Raw genomic sequence first — 16,884 nt, 5'->3', positions numbered from 1 at the left:
CCTAGGTTGATAAACACAATTAAACTTTCAACACCATGCCTAAATGCCTAAAACATTCTCAACATTCATCATCTTAACAACACAACAACACTATGTGTAAAACATATTCAACATAACTACTCAATGGACAACATACAACTCAAACAACTTTCAACTATTATCATCTATAAACATCATCTTCATAAATCAATATACATAACATGAACTACATTTTCAACTCAACACAAGCAATAGATTAATATACTCTATTCATGTATATCAATCAACATGCAACACACTTGTGGAGACAAGAGAGACACTAGAAGGAGGGTTGAATAGTATCAATAAAAAACTCACTTCAAAAAATAGTGAAGTAGTAACTTTACGAAGAAATATAGATAAAAAGTTAAGAGACTAAACATAGGGGATTCTTATATTGATTCATCTCAACCACCGATACTATATCTAGTTTTTGATCCAACCAAATCAAGTTCTAGTATCTTATACAAAAATACAAGTATTTTTTTCCAAAGCCACTTTTGCCTCAAACCTAAGTGTTCTTTAACTTATCTCTTGAAGCAATTACCCAAATATTCTTTCCACACAAAGTCTCTCTAAGCTTTAACAACCAAGTTATTTTTTAGACACAAAGCCTCTTCAAATTTTAACACCAATAATTCTTTTACATTTAAGTCTCTCCAAACTTAAAATAATAACATTAAGTTATAGTTGGGTAAAAACTAACAATGTTATTTTTTGTCTTACTTTTAAGACGTAATACAACTAATACAATAATGAGCTATTTTGCAAATGTTTAAAATTCGTTTTGAGCAAGTCAAGTCAGAGAACACCCCTAACTGGTCGCACCTACTCACTCTAAGTAACTCTATTAACGCTTTAAGCGAGCATACCTAGAAAACATGCATTCCTTAAGAAAAAACTCAACAACTCTAAGAACAATATGACAAAACCTTAAAATCCACCCATCCACTACAACATTTCAAGCATGCAACTCAAGAGTATGCATTTGGATATCATGTTCAACTCAATTCGATATAAACGGATGATAAATACTAACCCGATAAGGATACAATATCATGTTTTAAAGGTAAACATAGGAGTGCTTTTTGATTCAGAGACATCGAAGTATTTATCAACATGTATAATTTAGTGAAAATTATAATTATTGAACTACAAAATAATAATTGAGTAAATTAAATGAATCAAAAGCTAAAAAATATTCTTTACTTGATTAAATCAATTTTTGATTTTTATGAAGATTAAAATAATGCAAATCAAAATGAAAGTAGATAAATAATATTTATTTTAAGAATTTATAAAAAAAATTATAAACCATTATAGAATTCTGAGGCATGTCTCACTCATTTAAACTTTTATTACAAAAAAAAAGTGATATTATCTATTTTATTTGACAATTTTTTAATTAATAATCATAATTATTTTTCCCGTACACATTCCAAGATATAAAATGATGATATTTTAAATTTAACATATTAATATTAAATATATTTTTTAAAGGTGTGAAAAAATTTAAATATGGGGGGAAAACGGAGTGTAATTTCTTTTTTGTTTTTTGAAGTCTAAAACCATTGAAGAAGTTGAAAAATATGGCATAGTCTAAAGCAATGTATCCATGTCTACATCATGATCACGGAATATTAATTAATAACAAAGATTTTCAGACAAAGGAAGCGTTGTCAGTTGTATTGGATTTGTATATATAGCATTCAATTAATCTTAACTTTTTCTACCTGAAAAGTATAAATCTTTGACATTAACAATTAAGTAGCAAACGAGTGAGATCTGTTGACCATGTTAATGTTTGTGTTAACTTCTAACTCATTTCTATGGTTTGTATGAAAAGGACACTGTTTTTTTTTTTTTCCATTTCATTTACTACAAGTAGTGTTTTTTTTTTTCCCTGTAACACCAAATATTAAAGAGATATTGATGGACGTCGAGTTAGTATAATATAGTATCAAATATACGTGAGTTTTATTTATTTATTTATTTAGTTTTCATTATTTTAACAAGACTTCAAACTAAAAAGAAGACTTATTCTAAGTTAAAAATTCAAACATCTGTAATAGGCTTTTGATGGAGTATTTTCATGGATATAATTATAAGACCAATATTTGAGAATGGGACTAAATAAAGTCTTCTTGTTAAGTTGCTCAGATTTATCATGATTATTTTTATGTATAATAATTTATTATAATATTTGAATATTTAAATCTATTCGAATAAAGTCGATACTTTTAATACTGTAAAATGTGTTAGTTTTACATTTTTTTATCCTTCAAAAAATTGTATATATATTTTTTTCCTTAAAAAATATTTTGGTCCTTATAAAATAAATAAGCTTTGATTTTAGTTTCTGTAAAATATTTTTTTTTCATTTTTATCTTTTTAAAATCTAAAATCACTATTTTTTTTATTACTAATGATAATTTTAAAATAAATAAATAATATTTATTTTAACGACTTATAAAGAACTCAGATATATCATACCGATAATATCACTAAATTATGGGTAATACCTAAACTAATTACTTAACCTTTTGATGAGCAAATAAGTTAAAATTGATTATGTAATAACAAAGATTAAAATAATAATTTTAAATTTTATATAGATAGAAGAATAATTTTTTTTACAGGAATGATAATTAAAACTTACTCATTTTACGAAGTCTAAAAACATATTTAAACCTTGAATATATAATAACCAACAAGTTATTGTTGCCATGAGTGATACTAGACTCAATTAAATTATACAAGGTCTTAAGTTTGAGTATTGCTTATGAAAAAAAACGTAATTGAGAGAAGAAACTACATTAAAGATGGTTGGTCAACCATGTTGGAAAACAAAAATTAGTCATTAAAAAAATCAATAAAATTATTGATAAAATTCATACTAAATGTTTATCATATAAATAAATTTATAATATATATTACTCTCCCTTTTCTCTATTATAAGTAAAGAAATTGATTTTACGCATATTAAAAAAATTAATTATCTATATTAAATTTTATTAATCTCATAATATTTTTTAAAACTGTCCTTATTATAAATGTCAAACAAAAATTTGAAAAGTCATGCATTAAAAAAATAATATTTTAGGGAGAAATAATATTTTAGGGAGAATGTTAGTAAATGAAACAAAAATAGTTAAAATTTATTTATATTTAAGAAAAAAAAATGTGAACATTTTTTTTTCTTAAAATAGAAAACAAAAGGAATATATAGGTAAATAAATACTATATATTTAAATATATAATATTTATTTACATTATTAATATTTAATATATAAAAGTAGGTATAATCCTTTTATTTATTTTTCATAATTCTATAAATATAGATACAAGCGAGTTTTAAGTTTTTCATGATAATATATATTTTTATTAGGTTAATTTTTTTTAATCTTTATTATTTCATTTATTTTACTTTGTAATTCGTATAATTTAAAATAGACAACGTTTTAACCTCTATATTTACATTTTGTAATTTTCTTAGTCACTACTAATAATTTATTTTTAACATTATTTTTATGTAAATGACATGAACTTATTAAATTATGTGATAATAATGTATTTAATTATTTAGATGATGATGTGTCATTTAATGATTTATATCAATAATTTGATCATTTATAAAAATCACATTCATTTATAATAAATATTGACTATTCATAAAACCATCTAAACTTTTCATGTTTTCTCTCTCCCTAATCATTAATTGAATAATTGTCATTTATAAAATCAAATAGATTACTGTTACTTAGATTTAATAAATCTATATCACACACATAAAAATGATGTTATAGAAATATTATTGATAGAAATTAAAAAAATTAAAAATATAAATATAAAAACTAAAAAGTATATTTGAATACATAAAAAATAAAATAAATAAAACTATAGACTCATATAGAATTAAAAAATATATTTTAATTGTTATACTATAATTTTTCTGAACTGATTTTAGTTTGATTGCTTCGATTTGTTATTCGTGTATAATAATTAGTTATTAAATAATATAACTTTAACCCACTACTGTCAAAATTAATTGTCGGACCTGAACTTTGTTTAAGCTTTATTTAACTTAAAAGTTGTGTTTTAATATTTTATTATTGATTATAAAACAAGTTTTATAAATACACATTGTTAATATAAAAATTCTCAACTAATTAAAAATTAATTTTAATATAATTTTTAATAATTATTATTAAAGTGAACAAATTTATTATGAGAATCTGTGATGTGATAATAACATATATAAAGTTGTTTTCAATGCACATTTATTTTATATAAAAATGTCACTTTAATAATAAAAGTAATATGATAATTCCTATATTTATTAATAAAAATGAAAAAAAATATGCAATTGAATGCAATTTTATAAGGTGAATAATTGGGTTAAACTTTAATTTTTACATATTATTAAGCAATATAAGGCGAACAGTTTACTTTAAAGAGAAAATAAGTAATTTTTTTTAAATTGCCGATTAATATTACACACATATAAAATACTTTATGAATGTATTAAAATATCATGTCAACTAAAATTATTTACTTTATTTTTAAGTCAAAATCCTTCTCCAACCCTAAAACTGGTCACAGCGTTCCTGACACCGAATGTCGTTTGTATTTCCTGGCTTTCAATGTCGTTTTCATTTTTATAATATTCATAGTTGTGGCGGCTTAAATATAATATTCGATAGTAATTTAGAGCACAAAGTTCAACAAAAATTCAAATTAATGTACCATCTGAAAAATGCAATTAATTAATACATAATGTCCGAGTCTTTGACTTGGACAGTGCCATATTCAGATGCATCATCTTCATTTTCCAAACTAGGGGGGTTCATTCAACTCAATTATTGCATGTACAGCATTATCTGATATTTGAAGTAAAACCAGCCTTGTGCTATCATAAGGGTTAAACCCAATCTCGTGGTTCTTTTTACCCCTTAGAGTAACATGGGGGTTGCCAATTTCTTTGCCTTCTTATTTATTGCTCTAAGTTGCTTCCAGTTGCTCAGAATTTCTGAATCAAAATTACCCCAAGAAGAAGGTAACTTTAAATTCATCTTTCCACATGTGAATCATTAAGGCTGCTGAAATTACTAGCTCAGGATATTTCAGTAACTTCTTGTTGTAGTTTGATGTGAAAAGATGTTTTTCATTTTGAGGAGAATTTAATTTAGAAACTCCTCTATATGAAATAACAGACATTAGATTACAAACAGTTAAGCTCTTTACTCATGATTTAAAACTAGTATTCAATAAAAGTTTATAGCTGAAATTACTAGTTCATGGATGTTTTCAAGTTGATATCATATTCACATTCCAACTACACGTTTACAATTATAATGCTTACGTCTCAATGATTATGATTGTTATTTAGTTGATGCCCTTCAAGAAATTATCAGCACGATGGGTTCGGCCTATTGGAAGTTTGATGCTGATTCCTGCAAAATTGAAATGGTTGGACTAACTCGTGAACCACCAACTGAATCAGAGATAAGCATTGATTGTGATTGCAGTTTTGATACGGTCTGTCATGTTGTGAAGATGTATGTATGACTACCAAATTATTTCATATCTCTTTTCTGAAGTTCTTGGGCTATGTGTTTTTTTGGTGTTGTCTCTTAAATTTCCTGATTCAGTTATCTAAATCCACAAATAAATAAGTAATGTCAACATAAATTTGCAAGAGGTGTATGAGCAACTTAATGAATCCCCTTTAAGATTGATGAACTGTTTCTGTGTTTTAGGACTCTCAAACGCCTTAGTCTACGTGGCATACTCCCACCTCAACTGGCTAAGCTACCTTTTCTCCAAGAAGTGTATGAGCTACTTAAATACGTTACTTATAGTTTCTTATTGAAAAAAATTGTAATGAGTTTTCACAAATTGATTTGGTTTCTTTCCTGATATAACCATTTTAAATAGTTCAGTGACTCTTTGATCTTAGAATTTCCAAAAAATTTCCTTATATGGACAGAGATTTTGCATACAATTGCTTCACTGGTTCTATTCCAAAGGAATGGGCTTCAATGAAATTAGCTTCAATGTGAGTCTCAATCTTTTCCAACTACTGCAAGCATTTCATTGTATCGTTCTTAATTTATATTAATTACATTACATATTACATATAATACAACTCTATGCAGCTCTCTTGTTGTGAACCGCTTATCTGGGGAAATTCCAAAGCATCTAGGAAATATTACAACTCTCACATACCTGTATGTTTCAAGTTTTAATTTAATTCATAGGATAGGTACACTTTGATAATGTTATTGTGGTAGTATGTTATTTGTCATCGTTACTGAAACTTTTGCATTTGTCTAATCAAAACTCCAATTAGGATGCTTGAAGCAAACCAATTTTCTGGTGTTGTTCCACCTGATCTTGGGAGACTAATAAACTTGCAGACCTTGTGAGACATCCCAGTTCCTTCTTCTTTTCATTTTTGAATAAGATTATTTGATTTTTTTTTAACTGTCCCTCTGTAAGATATCATATTTTCTGCAATTTTAACACTGAAGGGTGCTGTCATCCAATCAATTGATAGGGAACTTACCACTTTCACTTGCTGGACTACAAAATTTGACTGACTTGTGAGCTATGATTTTGTTCATTCTCCTTAAAACCCAACTAGTTAACTTCTAACACTGTCATCTCATGCATAGAATTTATTGTCACATTGCAGTAGAATAAATAATAACAATTTTACCGGAACCATACCTAATTTCATACAGAACTGGCCACTTCTTCAAAGACTGTGAGATTCTAATCCCTTTCTTTGTTAAATGATTTGATGGTTCATTCGGACAATATTAAATCCTATATAATTTTCCAACTCCTTACTCTTATCAATGTAAAATCTATAAAGAGAAATGCAAGCAAGTGGACTCGAGGGACCCTTTCCATCAAATATCTCTCTCTTAGGGAACTTAGCTCAGTTGTGAGTATATCTTTCTTTTTAGTTCTACTTATTATGATACATTTTACACTTCGATATTGTCTATTATATTTGTATTCTAGCTCATGGTAGCGCATATTTATACAGAAGAATCAGTGATATAAATAGTCCTAGACAGGACTTTCCTTTTCTGGGGAACATGGCAAGCTTGACTACATTGTACGTAGACTGCTACTAGTGATAATATTTTCTCATATTTTAGTTTCTGAAATGTGAAAATTTATTCTTTAAACTTTTAGTCTGAAGTTTAACATAATTCTGTTTTGTGTTTAAGGGTTTTAAGGAATTGTAACTTATCTGGTGCGATACCTCCATACATCTGGACGATGATGAATTTGGTAATTTTGTAAGTAAGCGTGTGAAGATTCTGTGCCTAAAACATGTTTATTTTGTATCTCTGTATTAGTAAGAATAGGCTACTTTAATTTATCTTCCCTGACAACTGATGGTGGAGAAAAGCTTTTTGCTGCCCAATGCATAAAAAAAAAAGAAGATAAAATTACATGCCTAATTTTATGGCATCGTTTTGCACAATGTGATCATGTAAATAATGCTTTCTTTTGGATTTATTTCTATGAAAGTCCCCTTTATGTTGAGATATCATCATACAATTGGTTTGATGGTGCTAAGTGCTAACTTGTTTTCAACTATGAAAATACTTGAGAGATAAATATTTAAGGTAGACTAGCGAGAAAAGACTGAAGTTACACCTATGAGTATATGCTCTCATAAATACTGACATGTCAACAATTTTAACATGAGTGCAGAAGTGAGCAGTGAGGGTACCAACAGTGACATTCCAGAGCCCAAGTTAGTATTGTGAACTAGGAGTTGGTGTTTTAGGGAGTAGGTCTCTACCTACAATGGTTTTTGTCATTATGTTGGCAGTGAAAACAGGCTGATTCTTGTCCAGGTTCATAGTCAAATCCTTGTCTTGTGAGATCAGAAGGGCAACTTCCCACATAACTTCCGGAGGAATGTTTGATAGGGAACCTCTCTCCTGTAATGGTCAGAGGATTCCGTAGTCCTCTCTCTTGGTAAGGGCTGAGGTGATTGGCCTTTTGTGTGATGGGCTTTCTTGCTCTGGGAGCCTAATCCAAGGTTCAAGTTAGGAGCATATATAATAAATCATAACTATATTAAAAGTAAAAACAAATTAAAAGATTTTGTTCTAACTGAATTCTAAACAATGCATATTTAAATCCAATTTGAACATGTGGAAGTCAGTAGCAAAAAGGCAAATACAATGTAAATATCAGTATGAGAATGGGCTAAGTAATTATGGTAACAACTTAATCTGAAGTTGAGTAACTTTACCAGAATATATGTTAGTGTAAATCTCTGTGGTTCATCATGCCTTAAAGGTTCAGAATATGTATTTTCTACATACATAAACAACAAACCTATACATCACTAGGGTCTGTCTAGGGGTGTTGAGTAGTTTATACAAGGACCCAGGTTTTATACCTATTGCCGGTATTGTACACACAAAAGAGAAGAAAAGAAAAACCTTTTTTCAGGAGACATAAGAAAAAAGTTATGAATCCCAAATCATATTAAGCTGTATCTGTATGAATTAGCACTGTGCTTGTCATTGACTTCCTTTAACTTGTTCTACAATCTGCCTGTATTAATATATGATTGCATGTTGCTGGTAAAATAGCATTGCCTTATTAAAATTGAAATTATTTGTTTTCAAAAAATTTATGACAGGGATGTCAGTTTTAACATGCTCGTCGGGGAAATTCCAACAATCATAAGTGCAAGGCGTATAAGATTTATGTAAGCATCTTACTCTAAATTGTAGATTGACACTTGAAGTTTGACTCAAAAGTCAAAACAAAAGAGATAAGAATTTATGCAAATAGCACGATATGTCTATGAAAGCATATAGTTCTGCTGTAGTGAGAAAATGTTCAACCAATTTTCATGATTCCAGAACCGTGCAGTGAACGTTGTTCTTTATAATGAAAGTGAACAAATGCTTTTTATGCTTAAGTATTAATATAATAAATTAACAGTTTTGCATTGCTTTTGTTTAGCTACCTGACAGGTAATATGCTTAGTGGCAATATACCAAATTCAATCCTGAAGGATGGAAGTAGCATGTAAGTTTCTTTGTGGTTCAAACTTTTTTATCTTAACTATTTTACTGCAAGCGAGGTTTCAGTCTCGTAGATTTAGAATGTTTAGTATAACCCAATAGATTTGTTAATCATTGATTATGTGGTTCACTGCAGCAGAACTGATTCGAAATAAAGGAACAAAATGAAATTATTTTCTTAGCAATAGCAATTGCCGAATATAGACACTTCCGAGTTGGTTCATCTTTGTTCTAGATGTAATTCAAACTTTAAAGTTAGATGTGATTTGCTAAATCTATTTAATATAAGGATATAGAAAGGTAACCACTCCCACTCAAATTCTCTTTAGAGAGAAACCCAAACTCAATCATCATATCTCTTTAAAAAATAAAACCAGAAGAAATTTGGTATTTGTGATGTGGAGTTGTTAGGCTTTTAAGCACAAAGGAACCAAACTAATTGAAGTTTCCATTTTGAGTTGTGCCACTAAGGGTATATGGCTTACATTCCTTTTAACTCTTTCTTATTGTATCGTTCCACTAATCAATGCCAGTGGAATCAGAGCAGAGAAGTACATGTATAGTATAACCCAGTGAAGTGGAAGGAGAAGGAGAGAACAAAGAGAAGTGAATATTTTATTGATGTAATCTGAATATACATTAGTGAAAAAAGGGGAAAATATAAAGGCAGCAAATAAAAAACTAAACTACCTTCAAGGAGAGTAAAAAATAAGAAAAAAACTAAAAGGACTTGTTATGTAACAGATTCTTATTTCTTTAGCATATTAGACATCTGTTAGTGATGTCATTTTTTGTGCGTGTACAAATGAATTTCCTAAATTTAGGGAAGTTATCTTATAAGTACAAAACCATGCTATTGAATCTCCTCCAAGGATATCAGTAAAACACCAAATGGTAAATATTGTCTCTTCTACTGCATTTCTTCTCCTCTTTTCCTTTTTGCTATTTTATATATTAGTTTTGGGAAGGATTGAAAGAGGGTGGATATCCATAATGGCACTTTTATATTTTGTGGAACACTAGAAGATATTTATCAGTAACAGGTCTTGAATGTTTTAAATTTCATTTTATATTTGCAGAACATATTTATACACACCTTTGGATTTCAATTTATGGTTTATTTCTGACAGAAGTTCCTTGTTGTGTTGGACACAGTGATCTTTCATACAACAACTTTACTTGGCAAGACAATGAGCAACCTGCTTGTCAGGACGGCATGTCAGAATCTGAAATCATGTTCCATACTATTTCCTTTATATTTCCAAGTTTGATATTTTTCTATACTGAAATTTTTTTAATATTTTTTCACTTAGTAGGAACTTGAATCTGAATTTGTTCAGAAGCTCGATTAAGGAGAATAAGTTGTAAGATTCCCTTCTCTATTTTTGGTCAGACAAGCAGCCAATTGAAAAATGATTTATTTGCAAGAATTTAATTGACATGTAGGACATATAAGTATTTGCTAGTAACGACTATTATTATGACATTATTTATTTCTACTTTAATTAGTGTGAAAAAAATATACTAATTAATTAGTGGATATCAGTATAAAATTTCTTAGGAAATGCAAACTATATATCCATTGACACTATCTTTCTAATGCATAATTTAATACTGGATGAATTTTATCAAGTCTCACTAAATTTTTTTTAAAGGAGAATGTGCTGAATTGTTTTTTGTCAAAGTGTATGTTGCTAATAGTCTTCAAACTTCCATATGCTCACAGTGTATACTAATTATACTGTATTTGAAAATGATTAGTAAATTTTAATTTGCTATTGACAGAGAGGAGTATGTTCCTTGCTCCAAGAGTTTCACCTGTCCACGGTGTAAGTCTATATTATTCTGATTTCTGAACTATCAATGTCATGGATGCTTGCAGTTCAGTTTTTGTTTTTTATTGTCAGCACCTACTGACTATGTTTCATAATATATTTCATTTAACGTAGTTATTTAATAATTAAAAATTATTAAATATTCAGTTATAGAAAATGTTGTTGTAGTTGACTAAATTATACTCTATTAAAATATTAAAATATTATCACTCCCGAAGAGATCTGAATAAAATTAACAGAATAATGCCTTAATTTTATAAAATAAAAATAAATTTAAATTATTTTTCAAAAAAATGATATATTTTAAAATAAATCCTAGTAAGCCTGAGATGGAATGGGAAATTAAGATGCGAGACTTAATACATAAAGCATTTTTCATTGCCTTTCTTAGAAAAATGACCATGAATCAGAAGGATAAAGCATAAAGATTCTTCCACATTAGATGTTCACCTTATACTTGCACTATATAGTTGAATCAAAATGTACACAAGCGGAAAATGTTAATCAAATGATGAAAGTTATAACATGTGAGGTGATATGTCTGTCAACGTGTATACGCACCAATATTCAAATCAAAATAAATGCATAATAGGAAATTGGTGCTTTGTTTTCTATGACCCTGTCATAGTAAATTGCATATGACACTTTGTGCTGTAAGGAATAGTTAAATAAAATTTTGTGTTCACAATCTCACTCACACTGTCTTAATTTCTTAATCAACTGTCAGATTCAAGTTGCTTGCACGTTAATTGTGGCGGGAAGGATCTAAATGTAAAAGATGACAAAGGAGAAAACCTTTATGTGGGAGATATAGATGTTCCAGGTGGCACTGCAACTTATTTCTATAGTGACAATGATAACTGGGGATTTAGTAGCACTGGAGACTTCATGGATGATTATGAAGCCCAGAACATACGTTACACTGTATCTTTACCATCTTCAAATATGCCTGAACTATATAAAACAGCACGTGTATCTCCAATTACCCTTACTTATTTCCATAATTGCATGGAAAATGGGAACTATACCGTAAATCTCCACTTTGCTGAGATACAGTTTACAAATGATAAAACATACAAAAGTCTTGGGACGCGCATATTTGATATCTATGTTCAGGTAACTGGTCAAACTAATGAATTTTGCTTGAGTTTCCAGATCATGAATTAATGAATTGACTTTGTTTCAGGGAAAACTGATTCGCAAAAATTTTAATATTGAGAATGAGACGAATGTTGCTGAAAAACCATTAGTACTGCCTTTATACAATATCAGCATCACAAATAATGTCTTGGAGATTCGGTTCTACTGGGCTGGAAAAGGAACAACTAGAATTCCTGATGCTGGAGTTTATGGTCCCCTTGTATCAGCTATTTCTGTGGTTTCAAGTGAGTACAACATCATGGCAAAATGGGTGTAAATTTATTGTATTTAAATTTGAAGGGTTTCAATATCACTTTGTAGTGTCTAACAAGACGACAACATTTCTATAGCATACAACAGCTACTATTAAAAACATAATGCACTTGAAGAAAAAGAACCTCGTGAAATAGTAGTTCTACTCTCATATTTTTCTATTTGGTATGCTCTTTTTTATTTCTTAAATAACATTCTCTTCATATGCTTTTCTTGATCTTTTTAGTAAGATCAAATGCAGTGTCGAATTCTTGCCACTTTTTAGGTAGCATTTCTAAAAATGTTAATTGAAGAAAACATTTTGTAGTTTTGACGCTAATCCTTATGATGGCTGGTGCTGTATAAAATTCAGTGTGATACTTTGCTGTGATTTGAACAGATTCTAGAGTTTGCTCAAGTGGAGAAAAAAAGGTTTCTGTTTCTATAATCATTGCAATTGTAGCTGGTGCTCTATGCTTAGTGCTATTTATATCTGGATTCATTTGGTGGAAGTGGAAAGGCTTTTTCAGAGGGAAGCTACAGAGGAATGAAGGTGAAGTCATTTTCTTATACTTTAAAGGCTGTATAATGCCAAGTTTCAATTGGGAGTGAGAATAAAAGTTTGCGCAACCAAATTTTATTTCGTTTTCAACCAATATATTTCTGCTGAGCTGTTGAGATTTGAGGCTTTGTTTATAGTTGGAGCTTAGATAACTGCTGGTTAATACATTCTTTTGGCTTACTTGGACAGGGACAAAAGATGGAGATACTCAGGCAGGTAATTTTAGCTTGGAGCAGATCAGAGCTGCCACTAATGACTTCTCTTCTGCTAATAAGATTGGGGAAGGCGGTTTTGGTCCTGTATACAAGGTTTTCGGATAACTTCTAAATAATTTTATTTCATTGAAATGGAATTTTCTGCTTATGTCTGGCATGTTAGCTTTATGGTAACTTGGATGCAGGGTCAATTGCTAGATGGTACTTTCATAGCAGTCAAGCAACTGTCATCAAAATCACGGCAGGGAAATCGAGAATTTATAAATGAAATAGGCTTGATATCTTGTGTGCAACATCCCAACCTTGTAAAGCTGCATGGATACTGTGCTGAAGGGGAACAACTTTTGTTGGTATATGAGTACTTGGAAAATAACAGTCTTGCCCGAGCTTTATTTGGTGAGTCATGACTTGTACATGAATTTCTTGATATCTCATCTGAGAAGTGGTCATATGCGAGAACCTCAAAATGAAAAATATGTTCTTGATAACAACTTCACAAGATTAGAATAGGCTTTTTTGTCGTCTTCTTCTTCTTCTTTTTTTATTTTTTACAAATATTGCTCTATGCCTAAATTATTTCCCCTATAATCCTCTAAAATGAATTGCAACAATATGTTCATGCCCAGGAATTATTTGTTTTTGGTCGTTACCCAAAAGGCCTCTCAATCATTGAAATATGTTTATACTATATAAGTTGTTATTTCTTGTTTTATTTTATCGATGTGGGACTTGTTTGTATCTCAACAGGTTTTAAATAATATTTGATTGAAATGACAGCTGTAATGGCCTTTGATGTTTTTAGGTAGAGAAAACTATCAGCTTAAATTGGACTGGCCCACAAGATTTAGGATTTGCATTGGTATAGCAAAAGGTTTAGCATTTCTTCACGATGAGTCAAGATTCAAGATAGTGCACAGAGATATCAAGGCTTCTAATGTGTTACTCGATAGCAAATTGATTCCAAAGATATCTGACTTTGGCTTGGCGAAGCTAGATGAAACAGAGAAGACCCATATCAGCACCCGAGTAGCTGGGACTATGTAAGTTGCCTTTGAACTAATCAGACATATATGATGTATCTCCAAATGATACTTGGTAGCTAAATTTCCTTCTCTCTCTCTTTATTATTTTTTTTCTTTGTAGAGGATATATGGCACCAGAATATGCCTTATGGGGCTACCTTACACCCAAGGCTGATGTTTACAGTTTTGGAGTGGTGGCATTAGAAGTTATTAGTGGGAAGAGCAATAACAATTATTTACCAGATGATGGAAGTGTTTGTCTTTTGGATTTGGTATGCTCAAAGCTCCTAGCTGTGTTTTTCAATTACAAAGCCTTCATTCTTGTTTATTGCTTATTTAAAGTCACTTAATTCTTAAAAGACAAGAACAATGATTCATATTTGCAGGCATGTCACTTAAATCAAGCTCAGAACTTGGTGGGGCTGATTGATGAAAGGTTGGGATCAGATCTTAACAAAAAGGAAGTAGAAAAGGTGGTCAAAGTAGCCCTCCTGTGCACAAATGCTTCTCCATCACTTAGGCCTACAATGTCTGAGGTGGTGAATATGCTTGAAGGACACACAGATATTCCTGATACAATCCCAGATCCAAGTACCTACAATGACGATTTAAGGTTTAAAGCCTTAAGAGACCTACATCAATATCGGTCAAATCAGAGTTTGGGTGGAAATCAGAGCCAGGATTCAATGACACATACATTCAGCTCAGCATCTGGTGGTAATACTCACACTACAAGTTATATTGAGGATCATAGTTCAGTTGACAATAATTAGGTTTCCCCTTTCAACAACTTGAAATAAGCACTTTGCCATATAGCACTGGTAGTTCTAGATCTTAGACGTTGAAAATTTTAACCATGAACAGCCATACTAAACAAGATGCACTGTTCACATGCATGGAACCTCCGATTTCCACTTGTTTCATTTTGTGCTTTCAACAGACGGTCTCTGCAAAGAAGTATGACAAGATTTTTCATTTCTTCCTTTTGTCACCTTTCTTTGTTTTTTGTTTCCTTTATGTTTTTCTGTATAAATATACTCCGGCAAACAAAGCCAACTCTGATTCATAAATTTAGGTTATATCTTTATTCATTTGTATGTGTATTCATACGAAGGAAAGCTCAATTCATACCTGATGTTAAATACTATGGTGAATTATAGTGTATATTTTAAATGGACAAAAATTGTTTTCGACTCCCCAACTGGCCTAACTAAATTGAATTATGCTTTTCCTTCCTTTGAATTTTCCCATCAAATAGGTTCATGCCTAACCTATAGTTGTTTTATTATGTAAATACACTATTTTTGTTTTGTTAGTGTCAATTACCTGGTTAAATATAACTTTTAGTAGTTTTTCAATACTTCACTACCAAACGTGAATAAAATACTAGCTAGACAAGGATTTTTTTTTGTGCTACAACATTACGTTGAATTTCAATTGTAGGAGAAGGGGGGAAAAGAGTACAACACTACACCATGTACGGAGGAAATCAACCGTGCTTCAATATAATTTATCACGAAATGGGTGAAAGGGTTAACTTGTAAGCATTTGGAAGTTGGAATCATTTAATTCATAGGTATTATCTGTATGGTATATAAGATTCTTTCAAGTAACTTATGTGTCTAATTAAGCTAAAAGAAGATAACGAACACCCTCGTTTTCATTCCGCAAACTTTTCAAATGCAAGAAAATTGTAATTCATGTGGGAGGCAGATCAACTGCATGAATCTATAAATTTGTTGAAACAAATTTATGAAAGGCTGGGTTCTGAGGTTGACCAAAACAGAAGTAGGAAAGACTCACAATGTGCCTGCTTTAACACAATGTATCCTTATAATTCAGGCCTCCAATGCCCGAGTGTGAATATTCTTGGAAGACAAACAGCAAGAAAAGAAGCAATGCAACATTAAGGAGTCCAAGTTAGTCATTTTGCAGGAAAGCAGTAGAGGTTTTCAAAGAACAAGGATAAAAGACACAAACAATTTATACTAACACAAATATAACAAGTGCCTTGATATTTGGAGTTCACAAAATGAGGTAAACACAAATATAACAACACAAGTTATACTGACATTACAAACACAAATATAAAAGCAACCTATGCAGATCCTAGTGGTCTAATACTAGGAATAATAAGATTTACGGGACTAGGAAAGGGACTTAAAACCTTAAACAGTTGCAGCAGAATTAACAACACACAAACATGAAGAAAGGCAGACTCTGAACTCTAACCACCATAGCTAGAAATTTGTCCATTATGTTAGCCACGACTTCCTTGCTTTCTCTGAAGACTTCAATGCTCTTACTGAGCTTGGCCCGCTTCACTGCAACTGAAGGAGTTTCCTCCAACAACTTCTCAATTCCACCTCCAAATGTAGATAACGTATCTGTTGGAATTCAAGAAGAATTAGAAGGCTTAAAGTCATATATTTTATTCATACTTGTAACCTTTTAAATACATAATTGAAAGTTGATATAAATTCTGCTCATAAACATAAAATTAAATGACAAATATAAATACTCATAAAAGTGTAACAACACCTATAATTCCTATAATTAAAAAATCATAACCGTAGGAATTCTAATAATGCTCCATTAATATGAAATAAACTCAAATAATAGATGCTGATTCAGATTCTCAACACTCTTCCTTGAATCAGTAGCTATTAACTCGAAGTTTCCCTCTTAAGTTCTCAAACTTTCCTTTTGGAAGTGTCTTTGTGAAGATGTCTGCCAATTGATCTTCTGTTATTCAATCTAACTCTT

General features: G+C 30.3%; 1 protein-coding gene across 2 annotated transcripts; it reads left to right on the top strand.

Annotated features, from left to right (window-relative positions):
* The first annotated feature begins 4,769 nt into the window (after window positions 1-4,769).
* Window positions 4,770-15,319, top strand: LOC109787853 (putative LRR receptor-like serine/threonine-protein kinase RFK1). 2 transcript variants are annotated; one of them, XM_020346429.3, is made up of 24 exons: window positions 4,770-5,074; window positions 5,408-5,576; window positions 5,778-5,849; window positions 6,008-6,076; window positions 6,177-6,248; window positions 6,371-6,442; window positions 6,552-6,623; window positions 6,716-6,787; window positions 6,899-6,970; window positions 7,076-7,147; window positions 7,263-7,334; window positions 8,702-8,770; window positions 9,031-9,096; window positions 10,248-10,310; window positions 10,409-10,456; window positions 10,878-10,921; window positions 11,655-12,043; window positions 12,114-12,312; window positions 12,720-12,872; window positions 13,071-13,189; window positions 13,282-13,492; window positions 13,899-14,136; window positions 14,240-14,390; window positions 14,505-15,319. In XM_020346429.3, exons 1-24 carry the CDS (start codon window positions 4,981-4,983, stop codon window positions 14,889-14,891), a joined length of 3,045 nt encoding a protein of 1,014 aa, XP_020202018.1. In that variant the 5' UTR covers window positions 4,770-4,980; the 3' UTR covers window positions 14,892-15,319. The 2 variants fall into 2 exon arrangements, with proteins under 2 accessions (XP_020202018.1, XP_020202017.1); XM_020346428.3 differs by having other exon boundaries at window positions 10,406-10,456.
* The last annotated feature ends 1,565 nt before the right edge of the window (window positions 15,320-16,884 follow it).

This window comes from Cajanus cajan, chromosome 1, assembly GCF_000230855.2.
Source record: "Cajanus cajan strain Asha chromosome 1, NIPB_CcT2T_4, whole genome shotgun sequence".
Lineage (NCBI taxonomy): Eukaryota > Viridiplantae > Streptophyta > Magnoliopsida > Fabales > Fabaceae > Cajanus > Cajanus cajan.
The sequence above is the reverse complement of the archived record's forward strand: the minus strand, read 5'-3'. Positions and strand labels throughout refer to the sequence as shown.